Raw genomic sequence first — 12412 nt, 5'->3', positions numbered from 1 at the left:
ACAATTTTGGCAATGCCATAAAATCTAACTGATGCATGTTCTCTATCTAGGTAGGAGCTGTAACACCTGCCCTGTCAACTAGGCTCATAGTTACCCAAGGGCATTTTCAGAAAAGCAAGTGGAAGAAGAGTCAAATTACTAGGGAACATTACTAGGTCTACTTCTCAAGCAGCAGATGAAGTGATCATTCTCTTCTTGGATTGCACCATTTCAAATGGGACTCTCAAGATTAAACCCCCACACATAGAAAACTGGCGTGTCAGGGAGAAGCCTAAATTACAACCCTTTTCTGGGGCATTTATTGTTTGATCAGAGCCTTTACTCTCTTTTTTTAATGAAGGAATGTTATATCATGAGAATCTTCCCCAACCCCCAGTCTAGATACAGATTTACCAGGTCAGCTGATGTTTGTGACCTGAGATGCACAGGATTGGAGGCATTAGATGCCAAGAAATTAAAACATTTCTAACAGTAACTATTTATCAGTTTCACAAATTTATTGAGTTCTGTAATCTACTCTCTCTCTCTGCTAAATGTCCCCAAGCAGAGAATGAAAATTAAATTCCATTAATTAACAAACTACACAAGAGTATCAGGAGACAGCTGATAAACAGTATTTGCAATGCCATTTTCATATTTTATGATAAATAAGGAGCAGATATGCAGCATGGCAGTTATCAGGCCAGTCAGCACAATAACACAATAACTTTAGTAAAGGTCGCCTGAGAACTCATACACATCTATCCCACATTGCAACTCACTTAATTTTCTGGGTGTTTGCTTGTTCCTGCCAGTTCGGGACCGCAATAGCTTTAATGGAAAATAAAGTATGTTATCTAATGCTTGCAATGACTTAGTGTCTGATGGAAAAAACCTAACTTTTCTAAGCACTTCACTTGCAATTACCCCATCCAGAGTCATAACCATACGTGATTATATGTAACTGTCCTGTCACATGACCTTACAACAAATCTGGGTATGCCACCAGTCTTACCTTTCTGGAGATTTATGGCTTTTATTGTACATTTAAAAATTTGTTGTTATATATATTTTTATTCTTTTATGCATTTTAATGGAATGAAATACTATGCATAAAGAAAAACTGTAATGACCTTAATACAAATCAACACAGCACACATAAATGCAACAATTGTACTTGTAAGGCTAAGAGGGAAATCGCTATTTCTCAGAAAGTTAGGACACTGGTTTGAGTGTGGGAAAATGTTTTCTGCTCTGCAATGGATGCAGAGCAGAAGTATCATCTAGATCCATCACAACTCAAATGATGCACAGCATTGGCCCTACCGTGAGGCAGAGTGAAGCAGCAGATGATTAAAGGCAAGGAATGACTAGAGCTGTGTTTATCAAGCGGCCTTTCCTGCACCAACTATGATAGACTGATGCCCTCAAGTGCAGCAGAAAGTGTCCATCACCAGGGCTGAAGTAAGATTTAATAGCTAGTCTGGTTGACTTTTGTAACTGGAACAGGAGAGTTACAGCAAAATGTCTTGAGCCAGTTTTGACAACCCATGTACTTTAAAAATGCTTTGAAAGGGAGGCTAGATTTTTTTTTAAAAGTTGGCTCCTATTTTTTTAAAGTTCATAAAATGGCACATGGGCAGAAAAAGGGTCTAGCTTTGTGCCTTACTACTAATGATATCAATGGCATCATAAAACTGGCTCCCATTACACTCATGCAACCAGATTCCACGTAGTACTACTGCAAATGCATCCAACATGCTAGTTTAGGGGCAGGGGTTGTATTCTCCCAGTGACAACTTATTGCTATGTGTTCTGAACACACCCAGAATAACAAGGATGAGTGACTGGATTACCACAGTTTCTAGGAGTTCAACCTATCAGGTGATCTTTAGCTATGCTGCAGTGCTACAATATAAAATAATATTAAACAGCATATTTAAAATACAGTTCCTTACATTTTCTGTTTTTTTAAAGAAAACATATTTGTGCTTATTGTCCTGAGTACTATAAGAAGAAAATATTTTCTTTTTAGTAAACTAAGTCGTACACAGAGTAGGCCCATTGGAATTGATAGACACTGTGAACTTAGGCCCATGTATATCAATCGGTCTACTCTAAGTAGGACTTGGTTGAATACAATGCATTATGTAAGTGCCCTTGACACCTGCCATTGTGTTCTGATGGGTTTTAATGTCACATGAGTTTCAGCACCCTTTTAGGTCAAGATCCTAATGCAAATGGAAATGAATGAACTTGGAACGTTCTCTAAGCCTTTTATTTAAGGACATAAAAAAAATCTTATCAGGAAGGTTTGCATTTCTTATCGGAGTTGCAAATACGATATGAAAGACTTGGAGCTTCATATATATAAGAAGCAGCACCCTGCTGTGTTGCTCTACAGTTGGGACCCACATTTCATTTTCATCAGCGGCTTGGGGATAAAGGAGACATCATGAAGTTGCTTTTGCTTCTGGGCTTGGTGGCACTCTCCCAGTGCTTGGTGACCAAGTAAGTACTGGGGTTTCAGCTTTCTTGAAGGAAAGGAGGTACACTCTGATTCAGAAACATCCAGCCTTATGTTTAAACCAGGGATGGTGAAGCTATAGCCCTCCAGATTTTATTAGATACAACTCTCATCAGTCTTCACTATTGGCCAAGCTAACTGGGACTGATGGGTGATGGAATTCAACAACATCTGGAGGGCCACATATCCTAACCAGGCTCTAAACTTGGTTCAACAAGCTCTTTCAGCAAACTCTCTGTCTCTGATACCAAGCAAGCCATAAACCCTTTGCTATGTCCCAGTTCTACCCCCAAAAACTAAAGAAAGCATTAAAAAATTTATCTATTCAACCAGCTAGCCATCTACAAAAACCCTGTACATTCCTAGGGTAGGAGGTGCCATCTTTCTATAGAAAACTTGGTGAAGCCATTCTTGACTAGGATCTCCAAGGCCTACTACATTGCAAATACTGAAAGTCCTAAAGCAAACTTTGCTTTGCAAGCTTCAAGAACTAGAATATATATTTTCTCCTATCACCTTGCCATCTTTCTTTCTTTTTCCCCTTCTCACTCTTTGCTGTTTAGGGTCCCTCTGAGGAAAGGGAAATCCCTGAGGCAAAACCTTAAAGAACATGGGCTGCTGGAAAAATACCTGGAGAAACATCCTCACAACTTGGGCTCAAAGTATTTCCCCAGCCAAGGCAACGCAAATGCCGCTGAGCCCTTGGAGAATTACATGGATGTAAGTATTCTTTATTCATAGGTTATAACTGAAACAATACATTACCGAATTTTGGTAAAGAGAAGGAACTGACCAGGGTTATTATGTGCTTGCAAAATGGGTTCACTCAGTATAAAATTAAAATCTGAAAAGGAGAAGATCAGGAGTGGGACCTACATCTTGGTAACCAGTCAACCCAATCTATCCCTTCCAAAAATTCCCACACCAAATCTCCATTGCTAAGCATCCTTGGTGTGTTCTTCAGCCACTTCTATCCTTCACTGAGGCACTCCTATCCTGGCACTTAGTGTTCCACTGCCAGAGACTACCTTTAGGACTTCTCCAGATGACCTTTTTATTAGCATTCATATTGATTTGCGTCTACAAAGCTTATGTAGTAGTTAGACTATGCCTGGACTTTATTGAGCATTTGCTCTGTTTATTTATGGGGCAGTTATACCACAATGAACATTCATCCTGATCTGCTTGCAAGGTGTTTACATGTCTTTCTGTTAAAATTTGTTCATCCCATACTTTCCCCATCATTTTTCTAATGGCCAAAAGTCAGGTTTTTAAAAAAGCAGATTTGTTGCTCTAGGTCAATGGAGCACTTTAATCCACTTCAATTTTGCAGACCTAAAGCACCCTTAGATCTGAGGTATAATGTATTTAGAACAGGCATCATTTTAGCAAAGGTTTCCATGCAAACCCCTTCCTGAATGCAGAAGTGGTTTGCATGGACTCCTGCCAAACTGAGCAGGATTTAACTGCACACACCCTGTTCCCAACAGGGAACATGTATGCACAGCCAACATGGAATTTAACCCTGCCCTCATGCCTATCAGATGATGTAACAAGTGATGTCAGCTGATGGGCAGGTGGCTGTGGTTTGGAGAAAGTGGTCTTGAGGGCCAGCTTGGACTCCTGGTGGACCAGGATTGGCCCACAGGCCAGTTGTTCTTCACCCTTGTCATATGAGCTTCCAATGAACCAATCAGAATGGATGCTCAATAAACGGGTCACCAGGAAGAACTTCTGTCTCCAGGTGAATCTTCTGTGGTGCAACAGTAATGATAACACCCTGTTTTCTCCCCCCCACAGATTGAGTACATTGGCACCATCTACATCGGTACTCCACCACAGCAGTTCACAGTCCTCTTTGACACCGGCTCCTCCAACTTGTGGGTCCCTTCTGTGTACTGCTCCAGCTCAGCCTGCTGTAAGTAGCCTTTAGAATTGGGAATGGACTGGGTAATCCTTTCAGCCCATGCCTAGCAATCACTTCCTCAATGTATATTCATAGTGGTCATGCAAAATGCAGCCCTAATATTAGGCTTAAGTGGACAGTTGCCTAGACTAGCCCATGGCAGGTGGCAATAAAGGGAATCAAGGTGGAACAACAACACAAGCTCTATCTTCACATATGGCAGGGGTAAGGAACCGTTCTCAGCCCGAGGGCCACAATCTCTCATGGGCAACTTTTTAGGGGCCTCATGTCAGCAGTGTGTGGGGCCAGAGGTAAAAGGGGATAGGCAACTGCTAAAGGAGACTACATTGCGAGCCCAGTCGCAGTCCCCCTCCCCAGAAATGAGGCCCCACAAATAAGAAGATACATACACAGCATGTTATGGGATTAAATTAGGCCACAACTTTATTCACATTTAGATGTAGGAGAACCTTGGCTTAGGTATTGGGTGTGTATCCCTCTCTGACCCCGGCTGGGAACTAAGGAAGAGCAGGGGTTGGTAGGAGTTCAGGGGGACACCACAGAACATACGTTTATGCGGCTGGGCCCCCCAACTCCTCCCGTATGGGGGTTCTGACCATGCACCGAGCACTCATGGTCAGTGGTACCCAGCATAAAACCCCTCTAACTGGGCCCTTCTAATGTCGCCGTGTGAGAGATGTGCTACTGCATTACCCCTTGGTCACATTGATGGACTAAAGGATTCCGCCCAAGGCCTAAAATCGCAGCCTCGCCGCCAAGACTCCCCACAGCTGAAAAGGCCTACCACTTGCAAAAGTTTAGCAACAACCCGCAAACCACTCTTCCAGATGCTCTGACCAGAATGGCTGACCAGCATCGCCGGCAGCTTCCTTTTCTGGTTCCCAGCTCCACCCTGGGGCCGCAACCGATTGGCTGTTGGTGCACATCACCTGGATGACCTGGACGGCCCAGGGGTTGGAGCAGCTGGCAGGCATGACCCCGTGGGTCAGGGAAGCCCACTCCGGGTCGCAAAAGCTGTCCATGTCATGACTGGTGAACAGTCATTCCAGTCATACAAAGTTGGAGGTTTCTATTCACACACATACCATACACTCCAATTGCCACCCAACAGAGCAAGAGGCATTAACAAATTTCAAGGACACATTCGAGCCAGACAAAATCCCTTGGGGAGTGTGGGATAGGGAAGGAATGGCCTGGGATGGGGAAGGAGGAGTCCTCAGGGGCAGGCAGAGAGGCCTGGAGGGTTGCATTTGGCCCCTGGGCCTGGAGGTTCCCCACCCCTAATATTTGGGGAAGTGACATGAGGGGATATTTCTCTCTGCATCTACTCAACTGGCTAGAGAGGAGCATTCCACCTAGCACTGGCCAGGTGTTTTCCCCTCACAACCACAGCCAGTTCCCATTCAGCTGAGGTTAGAGGAAAGAGCTTTCACATTGTAGTACTGAGGCAGCTCACGTCTGTATACATGCTAAACCTGAACGCCACAACATCACGGATTAACTCCTTTGTGTTTTCAGCAAACCACAACCGCTTCAACCCCCAACAGTCCTCCACCTACCAGGCCACCAGCCAGAGCGTCTCCGTCACATATGGCACTGGGAGCATGACTGGATTCCTAGCCTATGACACCGTCCAGGTAAACTGCTGGGGGACAAAGAATGATGGGCAGCCAGTTTGGAAGCTAAACACTGGGCATAGGTGGATAAAGAGGAGCAGTACTGACTGAGAACCAGTGCTTTTTTTCTGGGGGTACTCAAGGGTATGCAGTACAGGCACCTCTTTTTCTAGAAGAAAAGCACTGCTGGGGACCATAGAACTAAAATACATCACTCTTTGCTAACTTGGTGAGCTTCAGATATTTTGGGCTATGCTCCTCATCAGCCTCAGCCAGCACACCTTTCAGAATCTGCATTACAAGTCATATTCTATACTTTACAGCTTGCACTTAGCTATGCTAGATTCCCTGTTATCTAGATTCCCTGCACAATTAGTAGAAGGTTATTTGAAAAGGGATGTTTGTATAGAATAGGATTTACCTAATGAGTCCTGGCAGTGCAATATCTGCCTGAGGGTTTCTGTTTGCGCAATGGGGCTCCCCCCTCCTCCCCAACTTGCCCACCAGTGCACCCCCCCCCATTTTTTCTGGGGAGAGGGGTCGGAAGAACACCCAAAACAGATGGAGGGGAGATCGTTCCATCTGGCAAACTGCAAAACATTCACCATAGCACAATGATGAATTCCACCCACAGTGCTTTTCCTAGGTTTTCAAAGGACTCCACAAACATTGGTCCCATTTGAACAGAACTCAGAATCAGTTTAGTGCTACACAAATGAGCCTGGTTCAGACTTGTTGTGTCAAAATGTGGTTAATTTAAATGATGGCTTATTTAAATAATCCAAGATCAAACTATGGTTTCTGATCCTGGCCTTCTTCAATAAACCATAGTTTAAGCTATCAGCAGTTCCAGGTCTGAAAATAATGACAAAATGATTAATTAAAAAAAGGGAAACGAGTTCTTCTTTTGTTCCATGGCAGAGGAGGATTGCTCATGTAGTACTAAAACTATGGTTTAGCATTAGGTCCAAGCCAGGCCAATATCATAGCAGTCCTTGCAACAGACCACTATTATGATTCCCATGTTAAGGGCAAGGAGGCTGAGAGTGGCTTACCTAAGGCTACTTTTCCAATTTGTGGATGAGCTGAGCTTTGAAGAAGGGGAGTTCCAGCTCACACTCAAGATTACACCAGCTGAAAAGCAAAAAAAGAGCCTTTATTAGGGGTTGCTATATTTCAAAAAGTAAAAATCTGGACACAAAAGTTGTTGAGCTTTTATTTCAGCTTTTATATCAGCTAGGAAGTGGAATATTTTCATTTATTTTCATAATGTATCTGACTGTGGCTTCCCTCGCACATAGGTGGGAAGTATTGAGGTCACCAACCAGATCTTTGGCCTGAGTGAGACCGAGCCTGGCACTTTCCTGTATTATTCCCCCTTTGATGGCATCTTGGGTCTGGCTTACCCCAGCATTGCCTCCTCTGGTGCAACTCCTGTCTTTGACAACATGATGAGCGAGGGTCTGGTGTCTCAGGATCTCTTTTCCGTCTACCTGAGTTCGTAAGTACTGTATGAGCTATCTGAGAGCATTTCCCCACAAAGGGATGCAGCAAGGGCCCATTGCTAATGGACAGAGGACAGGAGAACTAAGTAGGTTGTTTCTAGAAACTCAGCAGCAGGGAAACTTGTGCTGGATAGCAAGTGCAAAATTTGACCCAAATACCAAATTTAGCTTCATGTCTAAGCACAAAACTGCATGCAAGTCTTTTTAAAATATTGGGGATTCTGACTTTATTCCTCACTAGCCATCACCATATCAAGCATCACTTAGGGCTCAGCTGGACAACTACTAAATATATTACAACTTATAGATGATGGTGGTGATGTAACACTTTTTATAAGTGCTTGTTGCCCTTTACTTACTCTGACACCGTAGTCTTTACAACAGCATGGATGGCAAACTTGTGTACCTTCTGATGTTGTTGGACTCTGACTCCCATCAGTCTCAGCCAGCATTTTGGGGTGGATTCAGTCACATACTGAAAGCTTATTTGGAGCTCTTGTGCAACAAGCCCATTTCCTCCAAAAGATCAATAAGGAGAATACCAGTAATTTCCTTATTTGCAATAAGGAAATTGATGGGGAAATGCAGTAGAAAGTGTGGATAACACTTGCTTTGATGCAACGCCATCTATCCTCCCCACAAATAGGAATGAATGCTTATTAAATATCCAACATCATCAAATCTCCCTGCAAGCGAATGAGGATGAATGCTCAATAAACAGATCATCTGAAAGCACCCTATGCTATGTGAAAGACTCTCTGCCTGAGATTCTGGACAGTTGCAACCAGTCAGAGAAGACAGTAATGGCCTAGGCAGACAAACAGTCCCACCTTATATCGGGCAGGTTCTTAGAGTCCTCTGTTGTCATTTTCTTCTCAGCAATGACCAGAGTGGAAGCTTTGTGATGTTCGGTGGTGTCGACTCATCCTACTATTCCGGGAACCTCTACTGGGTGCCTCTCTCTTCTGAGTCTTACTGGCAGATCACTCTGGACAGGTAACGACAACTTCAGTCATCACTTCAGTCAGAGGCCACCAAGAAGAAGGTGCAAAATATGATGTGATCAGCTGAGACACATATGAGATTCAGAGAATAGTTGAGGGAGGGAGAGCAAGCAGGAAAGAGGCAGAGGCAGGGAGAGCAGCCATGGAAAGTTGTACCTTACACGCAATGGGTGGATCTCACAAGAGCATTTCTCCCACATTTCCTCATGGGCACCTTGTGGGCAAAAAGATGAAGGTTGCTTTCTCTTTGTCACATTTGACCTACCTGTGTTCTCTTCAGCATCACCATGAATGGCCAGGCTATTGCATGTTCCGGCGGCTGCCAAGCTATTGTTGACACTGGTACCTCCCTCTTGGCTGGTCCCCCTCAAGGCATTTCTAACATTCAGTACTACATTGGTGCAAGCAACGGTGAGGTAAGGAAAGAAGGGAGGCTTCCAAAGGTACCAAAGAGACTGATATGATGGAGAGTATGCATGTGTGAGAGAGAGGCGGGGGGAGAGAGATGAGTTCAATGCCAATTCTGACTCCTGGGTGGTGGTTGTTGTTGTTTTTAAAAAAGCACTGATGTGGGCCAGCAGTGGGAAACATGTGGCTCTTCATACTCCTATCAGCCCCCGCCAGCATGGCCAATGGCCAGGGATGATGGGAGCTGTAGACCAGCAACATTAAGAGGGCCACAAGTTCCTCACCTGTGAGGTAGGCCAAAATCAGATTATGAAGAAAAGGGGAATGGCAAGTTGGTTATTCCTCAGCCTTCCTGTGACCTTTCCCCATTGTACATAGAACCTTCTGCTCGTGGCTGGAAGGCAGGGTAAATGTGGATATATGTGAGTCTGAGGTTTTTTAAAAAAATAATAATTAGATGCTTGGAGTTTTAGAAAAAAAGTTACTTTGGTGCTATTGTTATGGTGGATGCAAACAGCTTCCCTAAGAAAGATCTTCTGCTGCAGGAGCATTCCCTTTTCGATCCGAACTAGACTGTTGCCAAGAAAAGGTCATTTCCATCCAAACACCAGCCGGCTAGCACTATCATGGGATGGTTGTGCAAGAAGGTGGTTGCACAAATGTTGCCTGTGGTGGCAAGCGGCCCAGTTCCAACCCTGCCCTCATGATTTGATTGGTGCTATTTGTTTTCTATACTGCATCTCCACCCCCACCCCAGAGCTGCCATAATCATTTCCTCTGTTTGCAATGTTCAGGGTGTGCGTGCTGCTGCTTTTGCAGCCAGAACAGCACCACCCATGAAACAGAGAAAGGCTTGAGGAGCCTCCAAGATTTGCAGAAGTAGAACAATCTTTAGGAAACCTGGAGGGTGGTGGGACTCCAGATACAGTCCAATGAAGGCCATGGAACACTGAATTGTTGAGGTGGGAGCAGAAAATCAGGGATGGAGTGGAGTGGAATGAAGTAGAGTGGCTGGAATCCTGAACAGTAGGAACTCCACACTGCAACATTATGTTGAAGGTCCCATTTGTATTAACTAATGTCCTTCCCAGGGCCCTTCCACTTGGACTAATTGTTGGCTTTTCCTTTTGCTCTCAACATTTGAAAGCACAGTGCCACATGGCTAATCTTGTTATTTTTTATTTGTTCTACTCCACATCAGGTCAGTTGCAGTGCCATGAACAGCCTACCTGACATTGTTTTTACCATCAATGGCTATGAGTTCCCTGTGCCTGCCAGTGCCTACATTCGCCAGGTAAGGGTCATGGTTCATCTAACCTGGAATTTTCTCGAATTGTTTCTGTGAAGGGATCAGCCTGCTGATTAAATCAGTCCTGCTGGCTAGGCCCCGAACCAATAAATTCAAGTTACAAGAAAGGAGAATCTGACTAAACATCAGGAAGAACTTTCTGATAGGAAGAACTGTTTGACAGTGGAACAGACTTCCTTGGAAGGTTGTGGATTCTCCTTCCTTGGAGGTTTCTAAGCAGAGGTTGGATGGCCAGCTGTCATGGATGATGTACTTAAGATTCCTGCATTACAAGGAGTTGGACTAGATGACCCTCAATGTCCCTTCCAACTCTACAGTTCTATGATTCTATGAAAAGTTGATAGGAATCAGATCCATGAAGGGGTAATAATATCATATAAATTCAATAATACAAACCTAGGAAAGATCCACACCATACATTTGAAGTACATCCAATGCACATTTAAAGCACATGACTTCCTTCCCAAGAATCCCGGGAACTGTTGTTTGTTAAGGGTACTGGGAATTGTAGCTCTGTTAGAGGGAAATTACAGTCCTCAGGATTCTCTGAGAGAAGCCATGTGCCTTGGATATGCTTTAAATGTATAGTGTGAACCTGCAGGGTGTGGGGAGGGGGGAGAGAATCTCCTAATGCCATATTCCATAAAATGCACAAGCATTCAAGCAACACATGGCTGAATGAAAGGAAGGTGTGCTAGGGAGACAGCTGGTGTCCAGTGAGTGACACAAACCATAAAGCCCTCCTTATATCAATCACAGGACATTCCCCACACAGCCCCCAACCTCACTTCAACATAGATGCTCTGTGAAGGGTCTCCCATGCCAGTGAAGATACTCAAGTGGTGTGAAACAAAAGCCAACACTAACTGTATCTTGTTTCCCTTTGTTTCAGGGCCAAAATGGCTATTGCACAAGTGGCTTTGAGTCCATCAGCATTCCTACTCAGTCTGGTGAGCTGTGGATCCTTGGGGATGTCTTCATCCGCGAGTACTACTGTGTCTTTGACAGAGCAAACAACCAGGTCGGCTTGGCCCCTGTGGCATGAACGTGACAACATCTATTGGCAAAATGATTCCCTCAAGGTTGTTTTTACTTGCTGGGACTAAATTTAGTCACTATGCTCCCTCCCCATAAGCTGAAACATTAATAACAGTAGAATAAAAGAATATAAAGCAAATGAATTTTGGTTTGCATTCCTCACAGACTTAATGCATACCTATCTAACTAAGTATTACCAGTGAGAAAGTGGAGCTGGTTTTCCTTTTTCGTGTTCATCTTTTCTAGTTTCCATAGGTCTCTACTCTTCTCTTCTTCTGGCTAGATCTGTTGAGCAACTTAAAACACAACACACAACATCACTCTATCCTGAATTTCTGTTCACCAGTTCCATGTGAGAGCTTCAGCTATTTTTTATGCATCAGAGCAACTTGCTCTGTCCATTTCTGATAAACTTCGTTCCACTGAACTTCTGATATATTCTGTTGCACAGAGGGAATGCTCCCCCCTCGCTTGAAATAGGTTAAGAGAACATGAAACATAGACTTAGTCCTTGGGGACACCAAAGATACACGATGGCCCAAGAAAGGGGGAAATCAGTGACCCCAATGTTCCAGGCAGATAGGCAGGCAAGGCACGATCAGCACCTTGGAGAGAGACCTAGATGTGCTAATAATCCTGCAGCTGAGGCACAGCATACAGTGTCATAGCCTGGCTAGGTATTCATTGACTAGAGGCCTCACCAGCTGTATCTGGCCATTGACTTCTTCTGGCCTGTGTGTTCAAGCTGTAGGGATATCTCCTCTCCTGATCCTCTGAGGAGTCTGTGGTCCAATGATCAGAATCTGGTGGCAAAAAGTGTCTCCTTGGGATTCAAGGGAGGAGAGATGAGCTCCAGTGCTAACAGCTGAGATCCACATGGGGCAGACCAGAGACTGGATCCACCTCCTCCATCATTCCACATCCATGACAAAGCCCTAGTTTGGAATTCCCAGAACACATTCAGGCCAACCTGACACAGCACGTTACATGTTGTAGAAATTCTTAATGTGAAACTCTTTACTTTGAACGCTTTAGTTTTTAAAAGCTAAAAACCGCACTTTTGAAGAAACACAGGTTAAATTTATTTGACACAAGCGTT

At 44.1% G+C, this 12412-nt stretch overlaps 1 protein-coding gene across 1 annotated transcript; it reads left to right on the top strand.

Annotated features, from left to right (window-relative positions):
* Positions 1–2369: 2369 nt before the first annotated feature.
* LOC128417964 (pepsin A-like) lies at positions 2370–11456 on the top strand. The gene is made up of 9 exons (XM_053397242.1): positions 2370–2490; positions 3070–3226; positions 4307–4424; positions 5952–6070; positions 7351–7550; positions 8434–8550; positions 8839–8974; positions 10168–10260; positions 11168–11456. Exons 1-9 carry the CDS (start codon positions 2435–2437, stop codon positions 11318–11320), a joined length of 1149 nt encoding a protein of 382 aa, XP_053253217.1. The 5' UTR covers positions 2370–2434; the 3' UTR covers positions 11321–11456.
* The last annotated feature ends 956 nt before the right edge of the window (positions 11457–12412 follow it).

The sequence above is a fragment of the Podarcis raffonei genome, chromosome 1, assembly GCF_027172205.1.
Source record: "Podarcis raffonei isolate rPodRaf1 chromosome 1, rPodRaf1.pri, whole genome shotgun sequence".
NCBI lineage: Eukaryota > Metazoa > Chordata > Lepidosauria > Squamata > Lacertidae > Podarcis > Podarcis raffonei.
Note: the sequence above shows the minus strand (reverse complement) of the source record. Positions and strands in the feature narration are given on the sequence as shown.

What these genes read in the sequence shown, in the direction of transcription:
- LOC128417964 (XM_053397242.1), top strand. Translation starts at nt 2,435, where the DNA reads ATGAAGTTGCTTTTGCTTCTGGGCTTGGTGGCACTCTCCCAGTGCTTG. An exon ending in CCTTGGAGAATTACATGGAT is followed by an intron (nt 3,227 to 4,306) that starts GTAAGTATTCTT and finishes TCCCCCCCACAG; the next exon opens with ATTGAGTACATTGGCACCAT. An exon ending in TTGGTGCAAGCAACGGTGAG is followed by an intron (nt 8,975 to 10,167) that starts GTAAGGAAAGAA and finishes ACTCCACATCAG; the next exon opens with GTCAGTTGCAGTGCCATGAA.